Source organism: Chelonoidis abingdonii, chromosome 20 (genome assembly GCF_003597395.2).
Source record: "Chelonoidis abingdonii isolate Lonesome George chromosome 20, CheloAbing_2.0, whole genome shotgun sequence".
In the NCBI taxonomy this organism is placed as follows: Eukaryota; Metazoa; Chordata; order Testudines; family Testudinidae; genus Chelonoidis; species Chelonoidis abingdonii.
The window spans coordinates 17854682-17874188 of record NC_133788.1 but is presented as its reverse complement, the minus strand read 5'-3'; the positions used below and the strand labels follow the sequence as shown (position 1 = coordinate 17874188).

The 19507-nt window shown below is 42.9% G+C and overlaps 1 protein-coding gene across 2 annotated transcripts in view; it reads right to left on the bottom strand.

Moving 5' to 3' along the window:
• The window catches only part of CA4 (carbonic anhydrase 4), a 29119-nt gene extending 9932 nt beyond the window's left edge, over window positions 1-19187 (bottom strand). For both annotated transcript variants that reach the window (XM_032779288.2, XM_032779289.1), the window contains exons 1-2: window positions 19095-19187; window positions 169-222 (exon numbers count right to left, since the gene is read on the bottom strand). In XM_032779288.2, the coding sequence (XP_032635179.1) occupies window positions 169-222; window positions 19095-19152 (112 nt within the window). In that variant the 5' untranslated portion in view covers window positions 19153-19187. The remainder of the gene's footprint in view (window positions 1-168; window positions 223-19094) is intronic.
• Between the last annotated feature and the right edge of the window lie 320 nt (window positions 19188-19507).

Below are 19507 nucleotides of genomic sequence, written 5' to 3'. Positions count from 1 at the left end.
TCCTTGCTGGAAATACCTCGCCTGATGCATCCTAAAACCGCATTTGCTTTTTTAACGGCCATATCGCATTGGCAGCTCATAGACATCCTGCTATCAACCAATACCCCAAGGTCCTTCTCCTCCTCTGTTGCTTCCAACTGATTTCAGAAATAAACTGCTTAGAATTACCTGCACATTTGGACTGAGTGCATAGTTGGGATAGGTAGCACCATTCTTTGTCACCTGCAACAGAGAAATTAACATTTCAGACAAACTGTACAAAATTGTATTAAAATGAGAAGCTGTATGATTCACTGATTAACTTCGGAATGGCCAGATACAGACATTGGCTTTGGTATGGTGATCTGGGGAGAGAGCTAGCTGGCCACTCAGCTTTGACTCCTCCTTATTTCCAGCTGCTAAATTGCTTTAAAAGAAAGCTAATAGTGCACAGGTACTTTCTCACTGTAAGAAACTGCGATAGTTGACAAAAGTATGTTAAGTGATCATGCATGGGAGGAGAGGTGGTCCCTGGGGGAGAGGAGGTGTCCACAAGACAATCTTTCTAATAAAATGTGTCCTGCTCTCCAAAATGTGTGAACCCCTGGCTGATGACACACACAAATGTTGTGATTGTGCAAAGAGCTCATAAGTGAGTATTCCCCAGCCATAGTATAAATCAAGCTGAAAGCTATGGCAAGCCTAGTTTTTACTAAAAGATACAAAACCAGAATATAGGAATTGTTTTAGAGGATCAGACATGCGTCCAGTACTGACAGTGGCCAATCTGAGATGCTTCAGAGGAAGATGTAAGAACTCTGCTCCAGGAGAGGTTGGATAATTCCCCACCTTCATTAGGTCTGATACTGGTCTCTGATACAGATGGCTTCAACCCTGAAACATGGTTTAATATCCCTTTCAAAACTTATGTTAGGATTAACTATTATAACTCTGGATATTCTTGTGTAAATGTCCAATCCCTTTTTGAATCTTGCTAAATTCTTGGCTTCAATGACTTCATGTGGCAAGGAGTTCCACAGTCTGAATATATATTGTAAGGAAAATGTATTTCTTTTTGTCAGTTTTGAATTTGCCACCCATTAATTTCATGTAATATCCCCTTGTTCTTGTTTACCAGAAAACTCATATCATCTCAGCCTAACAATAGAGATGGAAACTTTTTTTAAAAAAAGTTAGATCTTTAAAGATGATATGGTGGAATAAGAAATTTTCTTAAGAAATAAAGCACTCTTCTCATTCCAGCTCACTCAGTATGTCCAAGAGTTTCCCTCTGGAGCTTCTTATTCTTGCTGTCTCAGGCTCTGTGCCACAAAGTTAGGTCAACATAAGCTGCTTTGTGTTGACCTGGTTGTTGTCTACCCTTAAATTTGTCTCCACACCTGTGGAACACCTGATCCAGATAAGGAGGAGAAAGAAGAGGACTCAGGATGACATTCAATGAGATCCTGAAAGCTAATGCTGCATGACACTGTGCGCAAAGGGCCTGGAGGGTGAACATCACAGACAGTCTGGAGAAGGAAAGAACGTACAGCACAGAGGCCCAGGAATGCCAGCAGGAAAAGCAGAGGAAGATGCGCAAGGACATAATGGAGCTTCTCCATCAGCAAATGCAGATGTTGCAAACTCTTATGAACCTTGGGCTTGTCCCCCTTTACAGTCCCTGCAGAACTCAGTATAGCACCTCCTTTCACCCCCGCCCCTCCCCCCTCAACATTGAGGGCAGACATTAAGGACAACCACAGCTTCAAATACACTGTCCTCCAAAAAATCACCATGTTCCCTGCTGATTTGGTTTTTCTTATGACAGGGCAGGCAGTTTCCCAGGAAAATCTAATTTAAGACAGATCGCTGGTAAATATCTTTTTAAACCGGAAAAAGGGGGAAATAATTGCATCAGTGTCCAACAAGCATAGATGAAGTTGGTATCCTGCTACACAATGCAGCAAGGCCAAACAGACCTGGACTGGTAGCTGAAACTCTGTTTCCTTCTGATTGCTTAATGCTTCAAGTGCACAACTCTGCATTATTGTCTTTCATATATAATCAAATGGTTTTGACTTTTGTTTATATAATATTGAAAACTGAAATATGAATCATGCCATATAACTTCCTTGAGAAAATATTGCCTTGTGGGAGGGATAGCTCAGTGGTTTGAGCATTAGCCTGCTTAAACTCAGGGTTGTGAGTTCAATTCTTGAGGGGGCCATTTAGGGATCTGGGATTAAAAAAAAACCCAACTAACCACAACTGTCACAGACAGTACTTGGTCCTGCTAGTGAAAGCAGGGGACTGGACTCAGTGACTTTCAAGGTCACTTCCAGTTCTATGAGATAGGTATAGCTCTATGTATGTATACATTCTGATCTTCAATATTATAATTACATACTTTAGTAGTACCCTCACTGCAGTTTTACTTTTTATTTGTACAACGCTAAATTAATCTATGAATCTAATCTGTGCCTTATGTACCCAAAATTTGAATATGTAACTAAAACTAAGTGTAGTGTGGTATGCATTAATGGAACAGTTTTTAAAATAGAAAAATCCTTAAACTGGGACTCACTAGTTTTTCCCAAGGTGGTAAAAACCATGATTTTACCTGGTAAAAACCACCGATGGTAAATGCCATGCCATCCCATACTGGAGGATTGTGCATCTTGTGCTTGCAGCACTTATGACAATAGTGCAGAGCTGGGCAGACTTCCTGCTTCTGTCAGAGATGGCAGACAGCAAGGAGGGCCATGCTGGTTTGTGGGGATTTTTAAAAAGATGTGAAAATTTAAGGGATATAGATGACATTAGGGGATGAATGCAGTGTTTCTGCAGCCATGTCGGTCCCAGGATATTAGACAGAAAGGGTGGGTGAGGTAATATCTTTCATTTGACTAACTTCTGTTGATGAGAGAGACAAAGATTCTAGCTTACACAGAGCTCTCCTTCAGGTCCGGGAAACTTACTCAGAATGTAACAGCTAAACTAATTTAGGAAAAAAAAAATACCAGTATTCATGTTACAAGAAGAATTTTACATTTTAATTAGAGCTTTTATAATAATATTTTGCATTGACATTTTTCATGAAAAAAATTGGGGTTTTAACTAAATCTTAATTTTTTGGCAGGAAGACTTTCTGCATGCAAAATTTTTGACCAGTTCTACCAAACATTTAAAAATTTACAAAGTGTTTAGCTCTGGCTTTCTCCAAACTGATTGTATCTAGGGTTTTGATTCCAGCCCATCTCCATTGAAAGAATTGCCACACCTCCACATTTGATAAGTAACACATCTTCTATATTACGAGACAGTAAAATGTGACACACAAAATATGAGATGGGATGGCTGGCTAACTTAATCAGAAGAAGCTTAATTAATAAATGCCTAGCAGATGCTGGGCAAGTCAACCTGCATGGCATTTGACAATTATGTTTTTTAATTTTCATTATCATTGCAGAGATGAATGGCTGCCAAAGTATTTTTGGCATCTCCAGCTAGCACAGTGGCTCAGCATGTGATTTAACAATTACTGCCCCAGAGTTACATAGTGCAGTGAACTCAAGCATGCTGCAGTGGCTGCTTTCTTTAGAGTGTTTCCGAGGAACCGCTCAAAAAGAACTACTGCACCTTGAGAGCAACCTTGGTTCAGACATTAAGTGATTATTTTCCCTTTGTCTGCCCAGAAATGATCTGTTTAAGGCTAATATACATGTTAGGTAGTCAGAGCTGGGAAGATTCCTTTTTTGGATTTTGAGGGAATACCACAGAGGGAAACTTTACCTATCCAGGGACTTGAATCCTGGACTCTCAGATTAAAAGTCTGATGCTCTACCAACTGAGCTAGGTGGGAAGGTAACTTGTCAAAGTAAAGTGGGACTCTCTGGGTATGTCTACACTACAGGATTATTCCGATGTTACAGAAACTGGTTTTGTAAAACAGATTGTATAAAGTCGAGTGCACGTGGCCACACTAAGCACATTAATTCGGTGGTGTGCGTCCATGTACCGAGGCTAGTGTCGATTTCTGAGCGTTGCACTGTGGGTAGCTATCCCATAGTTCCTGCAGTCTCTTCCGCCCATTGGAATTCTGGGTTGAGATCCCAATGCATGATGGTGCAAAAACAGTGTCGCGAGTGATTCTGGGTAAATGTCGTCACTCAATCCTTCCTCCGTGAAAGCAAAGGCAGACAATCATTTGGGGCCCTTTTTCTCTGGATTGCCCTGGCGACGCCATAGCACGGCAACCATGGAGCCCGTTTACCCTTTTGTCACTATCACCGTATGTATACTGGATGCTACTGACAGACGCGGTACTGCAGTGCTACACAGCACCATTCATTCGCCTTTGCAAGGTAGCAGAGACGGTTATCAGCCCTATATCACCGTCTGGAATTGGAAATTGGCGATGACGGTTATCAATCCTTTTGTACCGTCTGTAATTGGAAATTGGCGGTGATGGTTATCAATCCTTTTGTACCGTCTGCTGCTGTCATGGGTGCTCCTGGCTGGCCTCGCTGAGGTCGGCCGGGGGCGCATGGACAAAAATGGGAATGACTCCCCGGGTCATTCCCTTCTTTATGTTTTGTCTAAAAATAGAGTCAGTCCTGCTAGAAATGGGGCAATCTAGCTAGAGAACCAGAGAGCACAGCTGTCTCAGGTCAGAGCCCCAAAGAATCCCGCAGGAATTATGAGCTGCATGCTATTCTAGGGGTTCCCCTGCAATCAACCCCCCAGCCACATCTTTCTTCTTCCCTGCCACACTGCCCCTCCTGGCTACCGTGGCAGTTATCCCCCCCCAATTGTGTGATGAAGTAATAAAGAATGCAGGAATAAGAAACACTGAACTTTTTAGTGGAGATAAATGAGGGAAGAGCCTCCCACTGTATGACTAGTCCAGCCGCAGTACAAAGAACTCAATTAGAACATGAAAGGTGGGGGAGGCACCAGCTCAGTTGCTTATGAGAAGACTGTTTTCAAATCCTCTGTAACCTTCTGCGTTGGGAATAACAGGGAGTCATTCCCATTTTTGCCCGGCGCCCCTGCGACCGCCTCACTGAGGTCCCAGCCAGGAGCGCTCATGGGATGATGATGAGGACAGATATCAAGTCATTTGCCTGCATACGCACCAGGGAGTTGAGGAATGCCTGCCGTTCAGGCCTCAGTACCCCGTCTACCAGCAGCTTATGCAGTAGACATTAAGGTGACATTGAAAAAAGGCAAGAACTATTTTGTTCCTTTTTCTTTCCGGGGGGGGTGGAATTGAATGACATATACCCTGAAACACCCGGAAAATGTTTTGACCCTTCAGGCACTGGAGCTCAGCCAAGAATGCAAATGCTTTTCGGAGACCTTGCGGGACCTGTGGGATAGCTTGAGTCCTCAGTAAGCTCCCTCCCTTCCTCCCTCCATTGAGCGTTCCATTTGAATCTCTTTGGCTTCTGTTACGCTTGTCACAACAGCACTGTGCTGAGTCCCCTGCTGTGGCCTCGTCCTATCATAGCCGTGGAGATTTTTCAAATCTTTGGCATTTCATCTTTCTGTAATGGAGCTCTGAATAGAACAGATTTGTCTTCCCATACAGCGATCAGAATCGCAGTATCTCCGTACAGTCCATGCCTGGAGCTCTTTTTGGATTTGGGACTGCATCGCCACCTGTGCTGATCAGAGCTCCACGCTGGGCAAACAGGAAATGAAATTCAGAAGTTCACGGGGCTTTTCCTTTCTACCTGGCCAGTGCATCCAAGTTCAGATTGCTTTCCAGAGTGGTCACAATGGTACACTGTGGGATACCACCTAGAGGCCAATACCGTCGATTTGCGACCACACTAACCCTAATCCGACATGGCAATACCTATTTCAGCGCTACTCCCCTCGTCGGGGAGGAATACAGAAATCGGTTTTAAGAGCCCTTTATATCGATATAAAGGGTTTTGTTGTGTAGACAGGTGTAGGATTAATTCGGTTTAACGCTGCTAAAATCTGTTTAAACGCATAGTGTAGACCAGGCCTCTAACACATACCGGTTCAGATATTGTGAGCTCGTGGGGGCATGGGACTGTTTATATACATCTGGCACAGTAGGATCCTGGTTCATGACTGGGGCTTGTAGGTGTTGCTGCAGTCTAATAATATACAAAGTGATTTAGCTCTGAGCATGTATGTATCAAATGCATATTTAATTGGCTAGAAATGCAGAGGCTGCGACATGGAGCTTGGAGACTATGGGGACAAAAGCCATGAAAATGGGGTCATAGAGGGACACAGGGAATCTCCTTGGGCACAAAAGGGCATCACCAGGACAGTGTTAATAATTACAATCCACTATCCCCACACCACTGTGCCAGGGGAGCAAATGCCTCTGGAAATAGGTAGTGGGATATGGATGGATCCTTTCATCACCTGTTTGACTCCAGCCCAGTTCACCAAAGTGATCAAATGTCCTTTGACACCCTGCTTGGTGGCCTGTGTGTCAAAAGAATTTGTGGCTCTCTGTCCAGTTCTCAGTGGGCAGGTGAATGGATCAGAAAAATCTTAGATCTTTAACCAAGGAAACTGCACATCCAGATGCTGGAAAAAGAACTAGAGAAGACGGGAGAAACTCCAGACTTTAGGCAGGCTCTGCTGCTTTATATTTATTACAGGTGGAATGCACTGAGGCATATAATCTAGATTTGTATAATTTGTATACAAATTGTATAATTTGTCTGTACAATTTGGATCTGCATCTGACCCTAGGGCACTTTCCATGAATGTTTTAGAAGTTCAGAAATTACTAATAAGGATGTAGCCTTCTCCTAACTGCATATCACAGCTGCGGTTTAGAATGACAGATCATATTACAGGCTAAATACTCAGGAATTCTTCAGGAAAAAAGAGTCAATAAATCTGAATGTGGGTTTCACAATGAACGGGTGACAAGGATTCCTTAATAAACAGTAATTATAATATTTAATATTGATTGTGAATAAGACTTTTCTTCTTTATTTTCTTAAACAATTGATAACCAGGATGTTTACTGTATTTATGAATTAGCCAGAAACCCACCTATGTTAGTGAAGAATTTGCATTATGAAGCAGCGTTTGATAAAGGCGTGATTTCTCCCTGTGTATGTGAACTTTGAGTTGTAAAAGTTCCCTTCACCCACTGGATTCAGTTTCTGAACCTTTAATTGAATAAGATGGAAATGATAATGAAGGTCACTTCCAGCCTGTTACTCATGGACTATGGCGCAATTATCCCCTAGAGTGTATTGTCTAGTTCAGTTTTAAATATCTAAAGCAGGGGGCTCCTCCCACTTTACCGTCAGGAAATATTTCCTGGTGTACAGTTTACATTTTCCCTTTGCTCATCTGTATCCCTCACTTCTAGTAACACTCTAAACAATTCCTTTCCTTCCCTGGTGTATACAGCCTTCAAATACTGTCTCTCTGGTTTCCAATTCCTAATTCTGTTTAAACTATCTCATTCTGGTTTCGCTTGTGATCCCAGTTCCCCAGTCTATCCTGCCCCTCCCTGCCTCAAAGCCATGTCCAAATCCTTTTCTGGGTCTTTCCTGTCTAAGTCCTCTTGCTTCTCGCAGATCCTTCTAATTCTCTGCTCTTCCTCCCTCACTTCCTCTGAACTCCATTTTTCTCCTGTGCCCAATTTGTCCATCTGTTTCCTCTAGTCCCTCCCTCATTCTCTTTCCCCTTCCTCTGACCTCATAACTCCTTTTCCTACTGCCATCTCTTACCTTTTTTCTTGTCACCCTTCTGTTGTTGATCATATTAGCAATTAGTGGGCAGATCCAGGAGGTTCTTGGCCACCATCTGTTGCCTCCCCACTGCTTCTGCTTTCTGCAGGATGCAACCTGAATCCTTAGGACAGGAGCAGACAGGCTCAGCAACAACAGAAGGGAACCCCTGCTCCCAGTACAGAATTGTGGCTTGATTGGCTACTTTGAAGAGTCACCACATTGGTGATGGAACAGTTACTGTGCAACTGGTAGTACTGTACTATAAATGGAGAATTGCTGTCCCCAGAGCTGTTGATTAGTTATCTTTCACTAACATTAGAATCCATTTAATTTCTTTTCAAGTCACGAAGAGCTTGAATGAGTTTCTAATTCCCATTAAGTTATACAGTTTCAAAGGGAATGGAACCTGCTTCCTAAAACATCCAAGGCCTAAAAGCCAGGAGGTGATGGAGCAGAGCTTGTAGATAAAGGTTTCCCTAGTCTTATTTACAATAAGATGTTTTTTCCATCAGCCTCCACTTTTCCAAGGTTGCTGTATTCTTTACTGCCTCTGCCCAGGACAATGCAAGGAAATGCTTCTTTGTAACTGCAATGCTGATATTTTCTCCCACAAGCGTCTGCTTCAAGGATGCCTGCTGATGCTGTAAGAACCCAAGAGCCGGGTTAAACTCTCTGTTGAAGGGATTTAAAGCCTAGTTCCCCAAACTTTTACAGTTTGATTGGCACAAATGGGCTATGCCATGAGCATCCACACATAGCCTGAGTCTGTCCAGGATCTCAAAAGCCATGTGCCCAACTGGTCCAGAATGGAGCAGTTTGCAATTATTCTCTTTAGTGCTGCCCTTCGAGCAGAGTGACCAGGTGTCCGGTTTTGGACCAGAACACCCAGTCCAAAAGGGATCCTGGCAGCTCCAGTCAGCACTGCTGATCGGGCCGTTGAATGTCCGGTTCACTTGGCGCCACAGCAAGGCTGGCAGGCTCCCTGCTAGCCGCCGCGCCACAGGCCATGCAGCTCCTGGGTCGGGAAGCAGCCATCTCCTAGCCTTAGGGGCTGCCAGGAGTGGGGTCTGCGTGCTGCCCTGCCCTCAGGGGCAGCTCCCATTGGTGGGTCAGGGGGCAAGGGAGGAACTAGCACCACTCAAGCACTCCACAGGCGGCTGTTTAGGGGTCACATAGCGCATGCCTCCCCCACTGCTGCCCGGCCTTTTCTCCTTGCATGGCTGGGCTTGAGCTGCAGCGTGTGCCCTGTGGCGAACTGCAGTCTGTTGCCCCATCGCTGACATCCAGGAGTTGGAGGTGTGTGTATCCCCATCTCTGAGTGCTGGGAATGGGGCTGCACCCCCATCCCCCTCACTGCATCCCTCCCGCATCCCATCCTGCCCCCCACACCTACCCATCCCAGCCCTGTATCCCATTCACCTCCATACACTGCTGCACTCCCATTATGTCCCTATACAGCCCTGTGCCCCTCGCATCCTCATGCACCTGTAGCCTTCTGCCTCCCCCTGCATCCCCATCAACCCCACATACTCCCCACACCTGCTCCTTTCTCCTTCACTTTCCCCTCTCACCCCCACCCTGCTCTCGTCCTTGGCCTCTTTCCCTCCATATCCCCTACCCCCTCTCCTCCACCCCTACCCTCATCTTTTCCCCTCCAGCCAACCCTCCTCCCTTCCTAGCTGGGTGATTTAGGCAGCCCCTGCAAAAGTGTATGAAAAAGTGTCTCTTAGGCACGTGTGTGCATGCATGCATTGTATGTGTGTAAGAGACTGCGTGTCTTTGTGTAGGGAGGTGCATGTATTGCCTTATGTGCGTGTCCCTGTGTGAATAAAATTTGCAGCCCAACTCTTTTGACTTTTATTCCTTTTGCTGGCTTGAGCACAAAAAAACTGACGACATATTAACAAGTTTTTCAAAGAGAAGGGAACTCTAAAAGAAATGTATTATTTCTTAAAAAGTGAATGTTGTTGACTAGTTTTTGCAGAAGAGTCAACAGATCATACATTTCTCCCCACCTTTGTCTAGCTACATTTTAAACTCTTTGTTACAGACTCTCTCTTTTTATGTGTGTGTCCAGCACCTACCACCCTGGAGCCCTGATCTTAGTTGGGGTCTCTAGGAACTAAACAACAGCTGCAGTAATAAATAATGTGGAAGTATCTGTGTTAGTGCCTGTTAGATGTGTACACATGAATACACGTGTGTAGCTGTATGTAGGTGTGGGAGTCAATTTCTACAGATTTATTTATATAGGTATCTAGACAGGTGCATTTCTGTGGTTGTGCTCTATGGATTTGTATTTGGGCTTCAGGGCCTTTAATAGACCAGTGCAGCTGTGATAATGTGTGGTCCTAATTCCACACATAAAATTACAGTAGTTTTAATGAACAAAAAACATGGAGCTGCTTACAAAAAATGGGAAGAGGGAAGGGAACGAATCATGAAAACCTTGGTGAGATTTCTTTTTTTCTAAATTGCCCTTTTTGACTATTTTGCTGCCAGCTCTAGCGTCCTGTAACAAATAAAACCTGAACATAGCATAATACATCTGTCAAAACAATAAATATGCCTGTTTGGGCCTTGCAGTGAAAATAAGCACGTGAGCAAGGGTGAGGGAGAGCAAGCGACGGAGGGAGGGGGGATGGAGTGAGGAGGGCCGGAGCCTCTGGAAGGGGCAGGGCTGGGGTGGGACAAGGGCATTTGGTTTTCTGGAATCAGAATGTTGGCAACCTTGTCTTTGAGATGCCAAGGCCCAGCCTGCAATGCTCCATTTTGAGCTGGGTGGCTGTTATGAGACCTGTAGTCTGCATAGAAGGACCTGCGTCTTGTAACAGATGAAGGCAGCTGAGGCTCAGAACAGCCAAGTGAACCATATTAGGCCGTTGTGCTGCATTTTGGCTAACCCTGGGTCAAGCTGTGATGCAACATGTACAGAGTGTAACTGCATTCACTTCCTTGGTGTTTTACACCAGAGGGTATTGTGCCTCAGGGCCTCTTCTTCCTACACAAAGTTCAAGGTAGCAGCCATCCATTAAATTCAGGGAGTCTTGTTTGTGCATTTGGCAGATAAGTGCTCACTTATTTCTGTTTCTACTCTGTCCAGTTTGTCCCTAGTTTCCTGACTAAAAGTATTTCTTGGCTCCAATGCAGCCATGAAACAATACTGTTGTTTATTGTGTTATTTTTTATTGTGAACATTATCGTTTGTTTTAGCTACCAAGGAAGGCACAGGGAAACGGGCAGCTCTGTTTAGTCAGAACCCCACCCTCTGCTGCTTAAGCAGTTTAGTGGATACCACACTTGACTGGGAATCGGAATACCTAGATTCTAGTCCCAGTCCTTGCCAGTAGCTACTATGTGACCTTGGGCAAGTCCCTTGACCTCTTTGTCATTAGTGTGCCCACCTATAAAAGAGAGAGATTAAATGAGCGGTTACCCATCTTTGTAAGGTGTCTGGAGATCTGTGGATGAAAAATGCTAAGTGGTGTTGTTTATTCATTATTGTTAAAGACAAGGATTAAATCTCTGAGATTTGGAAAGCCTTTATGGCTCTAGGTGCCCCAAAGTTTGAGGTGCCTTTGTGATCGTCCCTTACATCAAAAATCACAACAGTACTCAGGCTACTTCCTGCCCCGAAAGACCGGTCACTTACCCCAGGACAGTTGCACATTAGGTCTCACAACAAAGACAATGCTTATAGCCAATCCTATAATAATCTAGCTAAAGATTTATTAACTAGGAAAAGGAAATAAGAGAATTGTATGCAAAGTTAAAGCAGGTAAACATACACACAAATGAGTTAGTCTGAAGTTTCAAAAGGCAATAGAAGCTTCTATAATAAGCAAGCTCTATATGTTCCTTAGAGCTACTCCAGCTAAACACTGGGGAATCTGTTGTTTATCCCTCAAAAATCTTCCCCTCAGGAATCCAAGCAGTACAGAGATACAGTTTCTTCTTGTCAGGAATTTTTATTTCCTTTCCTCTTTCTCTGAGCTGCCAGCTCAGCTGATGGGAGGAAATCACTTGCACGTCTCCTCTTCGTGGGGAGGCTGGGGTGGCCGTGGGGTGGGGAGAACAATCAGCAAAGTCTTTTGTCCTCCGATGTTCCACAATAGTTCATCTGGTGTCAATTGGCCTTTTCTATTGTGCAGGGCCTAACACCTTCTGTTGGAAGCCAGCATTTCACACTAATTCATATCACTGTCCTGTCTGGTGATTTACACAGTTAGAGAGAATTGCAATACAAACACTCAAATATTACCTTACAGTACGGGATACAGGTATTGTAAGTGAGTTTAAAGCACGCAGCAACTTACAAATGTTCAATAAAGTCTAACCGCCAACTTCTTTTTTATTACACTATATATTTTATAACTATATATTTTTTAACAATACTAACACCCAGGTGAGGCAGTCTAATTCCAGCTATGTATTTGTCAGTATCGAAGTGAGACATGAAGACCTTGGAATAAGCTGGTACCTGGGTTGCCAGCATCACAATCCTTCTTTTGATAGCTCTTAACATTACGTTAGTCTTCCTGACATTACGTTAAAAAAAACAAAACAAAAAAAACACCTCAAACTGACCTGTATGTTGTACTTCTAGTTACTGCTGTATTGTAACATTGAGGGGAAATTCATCCCTGGTGTACTTGCCTGCAGCTAACAGTGGTACACCAGGAAGGAATTTGGCCCTGGAACTCTATTAGCACTGTTTTTGCATGCAGTGGCTTAGGGGTCAGTCACCATCAGCATTGGCTGTGTTGGGCTAGCTTGTTTTAGGGACGGGGGAAGGAAACCCCTATCAGTGAAAGTGCTGCTCATTCCAGGGAAGTTTTCATTCTCTGCCTTGATGGGTAGACTTAGCCCCCAATATTTAACTGTAGAGTGGTGTAGCTTTACCAACTGGGGACAGAAATCTGTTCAACCAAGTCTCTCCAGTTCCCAATACCCTTTGCGTGATAACTTTATTCTTCTTCATGGTCAGTGTAAGGTGCTGGCTTGTCCCCAGCTCACGAGGGACCCACTGCCACACCCGCTCCTGCTTTAGGGCTGAATGCAAGAATCTTTCTTGTTCTTTTAACTGACCACTGTCTCCCAGGGCTCTATCCCAGAAGGTACGTTTCCCCCAGGCTGTTCCCTCTGCCATGTCTCTTGGACTTTGGCAGCCCACCTAGGGAATTCCCCACAGCTCCAGTTCTTCCTTCCTTATTGACAGCCTGGTTCTTCATTGCCTCAGCTGCTGCACTACCCTCTGAAGTGGCCAAACTGGAAGCACCTGTTTGAGCACAAGGAGCTGGACCTGTTCTTTTAAAAGGCATCAGTCACCCAGTGACAGAGAGCTATAATACACGCCACCCAGATCATTCAAGAGTGAGTGCCTGAAGAAAAATGTTATCATAGTGGTGGAGCTGTACATATATTTATCTAATGGTCTATCTAGCTAATCATCCACATACACACCCATATACTTATCTCATATGACCTACAAGAACTGTAAGCGCTTCACTCACTGCCAGGTGAAGAAAGAACCAAATCATCTTGTCACTTTAGCAGGAAGGGAAGTTTCTAAAGTATAACTCTAAATATTTCTAAATGTTTGCGTGTGTGTGAGGGTCGAGGGAAAATCTGTTTTCCAGCCATGACCTATGATCTTGTCCTATCAATAAAATTCCTTTGTAATGATAAGCTATTGTGTTGAGGTTGATTGGCTTATCAAAGAAGGAAGCTGGCGTTAAATAGATACACAAGGCTAAGGTGAATTGCTTCTCTACAGTATCTTGTTTCTCTTCCTTTATTTAGGGTTAGTACTAGGTAAAGTTTGCGAGCCCTATTCAACACTATTACTACTAACAAAAAAGAGAAGGAATAGAATTCTTTTGTAACATTCGGCTAGTTTTGCAGTTATTTTATGTACATGTTGCAACTTGCATAGAAATGCGAGTGAAAAATCTAATAAGGGGCCTCTGGGCATACTGTATCCTTTAAAAACAGAACATCCAGTAGAGCCCATATATGGAGAATAGTCGGTAATGATAGCCAATCTTTCACTCCAAGCAAAAGAAAAATCCCTAATACAGAACCCAAAGTCTTGGACGTGTTTACTGGGAAAATGAACCTTGCGACATATGCTGAAGGCCTGAACGTTTGGGCTTAATGAACAGTCAAAGGGAGTGAGTTTCATATGCCCTTCTGCCTCCAGAATCTAAATCTAAGCACTGTGAGCAGAAGTGCCTCCAATTGCTATAGCTATCATAACGGTGCACAGAATATGCTCTCTCTGTTTTGGAATTATGCTTCCTATGAATGGTGTATCTGTCTATCCAGGTTCTTGGCATTGGCAACCTTTGCTGTAGCAGAAGGTGCTTTCGGGGGGAATAATCTTTGAAGTGAAAACTATGGGAAATGTCATTTTCCCCCTGAATGGCTAATCTGATGTTCCCTTTCCTCCTGCAGGATGAGTGTACTGGATTGAAGAGCACTGGGGAGACACCCTGTTGTGGACGCTGGAGAAGCATGTAATGTGCTGCAGCTACACTGCTACTTGAGAGTGAGCTAAACAGGGTGAGTTAATACAAAATGCTGACAGTGCAATGTACTGACAACAAGAACGCTGAGCCTTAAAAATTAGTAGTATTATTGATGTTGACTCTGCTTTGTAGAAGAAGCAATTCTGCCCAGTCTTTAAATATTACCAGAGACAACTGCAAAGCAGTGAAAAATAACCTGTGAACTTTTAACTGTGATGCCCTTGGTTGCACTGGCACAGCAAAGAATGCATTCTCTTGCGATCCTTAATCCCTTTATTGTCTTAGGAGGTGAAGTGTATATCCAGCAAGGGAGGATTTGTACTGGTCCATTGACTGTGGGGTCAGGCATCCTCTGTTGCACAATCAGCAATATTTGTTGAGTGGTTAAAAAGACATGAATGTTGCAGAGCTGCTGGTGTGGCAGAACTTGTTTCCAGGGCCGGCGCTTCCATTTAGGCGACCTAGGCGGTAGCCTAGGGCACCAGGATTTGGGAAGGCGGCAGACTGCTCCGGGGGACCTCCCTCCGGTGAGCTGGCCCTGCACCTTGGGCGCCAAAAACCCTGGCGCCACTCCTGCTTGTTTCATACTGTGAGGGAGGCTAAGGAACTGATCCTGTCTAATCTTTGAAGTGCTTTTCTACGTTTGAAAATTAATTCTGATTAAGGTACAGTGTGAATTTAAAGCACCATAGCTATTCCAGAATAACTCCATGTGTGGATATTCTTTCTGGAATCAGAGTGCCTTATTCCTGTTTAGCTTAATGAATGAATGAATTGATTAATAAGATAAACAGGAGCAAGGCACTCTGATTCCAGAATAAGAGCATCTGCACGTGGAATTGTTCACCAATAACTCCATGTGTAGACAACCCCTTAAACAATGGGGCTTGCAGGAGGCTATGCAGAACCAGGCTCTGAATTCACTCCTGAAGTTTGATGGGGACTGGGATATCTGGAAGACTGTGCTTTGAAATCCTTTTACAAGAAGACTGCCAAAGAGGGATATGCAGTGGACTTATCAGAAGCTACATTTTCTTCCTTCTCTGCCATATGTAAGGAAGCCATGTCTGTCTGGCTAGAGGGGTGTGGCTTGTAAAGGATCAAAACAGTTCAAGGTTTGTTTCATACATGGCTATAATACCCTTCCTGCCATACTGCCAGTAAGAACACACAAAACACTCCTTAATGAAAGAGCAATTGGGGCTTGTAACCATGCAATCTAGCCGTAGCCTGTTAAATTTTAATTCAGTACACTGAAAGTATATTCATTTCATATTGTGCCTGAATATGTGGTACACCTGGTAATGGCTGCAAGTGGGGACAACTTCAGAGACACCAGGTAGTGCATAGTGTTGTCTCCTTGGCTGCCACGGTTAGGTTATCTCATAAAAATGGAAGCGACTAAGTAAGAACAAACCATCTAGGTCTCTGTCTCCGCTGTAGAAAACACTATAATGTCTGTGCTGCTTTGTTTTATCTTTCGTTGGACTTTTAGTATTAAGGAGTGAATCAGACTGAAGTTGCTGCACTTCCATAGCCTCCAACCGTACCATAATCCTAAGAAGATGAACAAATATGTCCTAACTTCCCCTATATTCCTCCCCTCATATTCCTCTTCTGTCTCTTTGCCATGCAGTCCGTCCATGCCTTTCTCTTGCTTACAGAAGCCCTCAGTTGTGGGCCAAATCCTCCATCCCAAGTGGGGTACGCTGCTGCTTATTCTGCAGGCTTGTCCAAAGCTCAGTTATTACTCCCTTAATAACCACACCTATTAGTTAATGATTAGTTGCAGGATTGATGTTCAATGGGAAGTTTGATGTGTTAGTATTTTTACAGCACTTAGATACTGTAAAGCACTATATAAATGTTAAATATTCTCATCGTCACTGCATCGATTGTGGAACTATCAATTCCCATGATGACTGAGCCTGGGTTTCAGGCTTACAGGGCCATGAGAAGAATAGTGAGGACGGTAAAATATTGGGCTGAGAGTCTCCGGTTCTTGGCCTGTGCTCAGTAACCTGCAGAACGTGGGCTTTTCTTCCTTCATTCTTACAATGGATCTGCTGAGTAAGAGTTAGTCAAGCTGTAGATATGTATGAACGGTCACAGGCCAACTTGATAAGGCTTTGCAACTATGCTAGCAGCCACTTGCTGTATGCTTACAAGGAAGAAAGAGAAGGAAGCATCAAAGAACGTATTCTGCTTAAGGATATAAACTTAAGATCAAAAGTCTGCCTGTGTTGTAATAGTCAAGGTAACTACTGGGAGAAGATCATGTTTTTTATAACTTGTTAGTGATATTTAATCGTGCGTTGGATGGGAGGATAGGGAGGGAGGGCTATCAGCGATTTCTTTCCTCCCTGGCTCTCCATCGCTACCGTTCTTTTCATGTATCTCTTTTTAGTTTTAGATTAAATCTTAAGGTGACAGCATCATGGTTCTGCCATCTCTGAGCTGGGTCTGAAATATTAATGTGTGTCTGTAAAGAGTTCTTGCCACAGTAAGTGGAAAAGGAAAAAGTTAAAGAATTCTTCTGCCTTCATTTGTTCTGCTCTGTTTTATTTTTTTTGTCCTTGCAACTCTGCATTGCATTGCTATAAACAGCATATACTTTGCCTTTGCTTGGCCCCAGAGAGACAGTGTAGCTTACATGAGAATCAAAAATACATAAGATATAAGTATAGAGAATTAGAGGAATGAGGTCTGCCACATGTATATCCTTTGAAATTCCAGAAACTAATAGTGTGAGGTGGTAAATTTGTAAATGGTTGAATCCTGTTCAGTGCTCAAGGGAAATGTGAAGACACTCCAAGGTCCCTGCTAATATGCCCTGGGCTGAAATTATTTCCTTATCGCCACTTTGGCAGTTGTTGTATCCCTGTTACATAGCGTCTGGACCGTAATGATGATGGTACTACAGATGGTTTTAAACAATCCTCTCTCAAAAGATTTGCATGTCTCTGTTGGAGCTGCCCAGATCTCACACCAATCTGTCCTGTTCAGTCTTGTCCCAATTAGTGGTCCCCAGGAGGCACTGAAATGGGATGCTTTGGGGGCACATTATGCTGTTGTTGATGGTGGAATAATGATAGATATGTAGGAGCCGATTAACATCATTAAATTATTTCTGATGTTTCATGAGATGCTACCATACTGAGAGACCACTTGGGCTGGGGTAGGATTTTTGCCGTAGAGTTAGGACTGCTGGGTTTTATTCTTGGATCTGCTCCTGGCTTCTGGTTGACCTAGGGAAAGTTGCTGCAACTCTGATAAAATGGGGATGATAATACTTACTGTACCTACTCTGTAAAGCACTTTAAGATATATGCATGAAAAGAGCTTGGTATTGGTGGTGTTATTATGATTCTATTACCAAAGGTCAAGGCTTCCTACCACTTGGGGTCCCCAAGCTATGGCCCCATCAAACTTGCTATTAGTCCAGCTCTGATCACTCATGTTTAGGGAGACCCCCTAAAAGTATAAACAGAGCCCTAGTAACTTAAGCTCTGTCTTGTGAATACAGCAAACTATTCTAAATTGTGCCTCTTACTTAAAAGCACAACCCTCTTTTATAAAAAACTGCTCTCCAAGAGAGCAATCAGAGAGATGTGTGTTAGTAGCTGTGGACTTTGAACCAAGTGGGAGATATATTAGTTGCTGAATACTTTGAAAAGCAGAGGCTTCTTGTGTGTGTGCATCTGTACTAGATGTGGATGAGGAGGTTTATAGGAAGGTGGTTATTGGAAGCCTTAAGTGACAGAAGATCCACACTGGTCACATTAAGCAGCTGCAACTGTACTGCAGTGTCATTCTCAAAAGATGGATGTGGAAAAGGTAAATTACTGGATTGTTGATTTGAGAATTAAAAAAACCCTCATTGGGGTTAAAACCTCTCCATTTCGGTAGCGTTCTATTCAGGTTTTAACCCTGTCATCATCACATTCAACATTTGCTGCATTCAGCTACTCTTGCCAGTGGCTCTTGAGCTGGATTATCTTGTTAAAAGCTGTATCACTTTAACAAACTCTCTGTCATAGTGCAGCAAGACGTTACATGCATCCGATAATATTGAATCTTTTTTCTTAATGATGCAGCCTACTCGTTTTGAGGACAAAAACTCTCAGAGCCTTCATCACTACCTAAGGACTGTTGTGTTTATTTTTAACTTGGATATTTACATGGGAAAGGATATTATTGAATAGTACTGCATTCCTGATCCAATATAAGCATACAAAAGCCATCTGACATTTTTGAAGTGCTGATTATAGATCATTATCTGGTATTAATACAGTCATCATCAGTGGATAGGAAAATTTAATTAAATACATAAAGAACTCTAAATGTTAATTTTTAAACAAATATATGGCTCTATCAGGCTAAAATAACATCAGACAAAGAGAGAGAACCTGAATACTTTCATTTCTTACATTATAAAGAGACCATAGCATTATTGGAAGAAAAATAGAATAAGTAGGCTACTTATAGTTGTATGCCATTTAAATCAGCATAGTACACAGGCAAAGAAAATACATTTTTACTGAATCTTCGGAATTTCTAATTACATATAGAGGTAAAGTAAAACCTGTTGGATTTTCTTGAGGTGAACAAATAGTATAACCATAAAGGTAAAATAAAACAAAACGGTCAGAATAAATCCACTTGTGATACCAAGCCATAAATGACCTGAGAGAGAAACAAATACAAACATACCTCAGATTTATCATACAGAACCATTAAAGAGTTTGAACAGAATGCAGTGGTACTCAAAATTCAAATAATCAAATATGAGTAACCTTGATACCCAGGGGTGGGCAGAACAGCACGGTCTTCTTACCTTCTGTTGCTGTCTTGGCAATGTGCAGAGAGAGCAGAACAAGGAAAAGCAATTCCATTATCTATCTCCTATTTTAGATAAGATCAGTGAGGAGGTTAGAATCAATTAGTATGTGATCATATTTCTGCTCTGGGAGTTTTTATACAGGAGTAAGGAGTTGTGGTCAGTCCTGATAGCGTAGTCAGGAAGGTGAACTCCTCCCCTTTTTAATTTCTCCAGGTGTACACTACTCCTGATTTGCTTTAATTTTATTAATTTCTCCCAAACTGGAATTGTAGAAGGGCTGAGATTTTCCAGCACTAAATAAGTGTCTGGAGCTAAATGACAGATATTTTACTGACTGGGCAGATATCTTGTAGCCTATTAGTTTACTGTTTCATTTCTATCCACTGAAAAATAACAGCTTCTCTGAT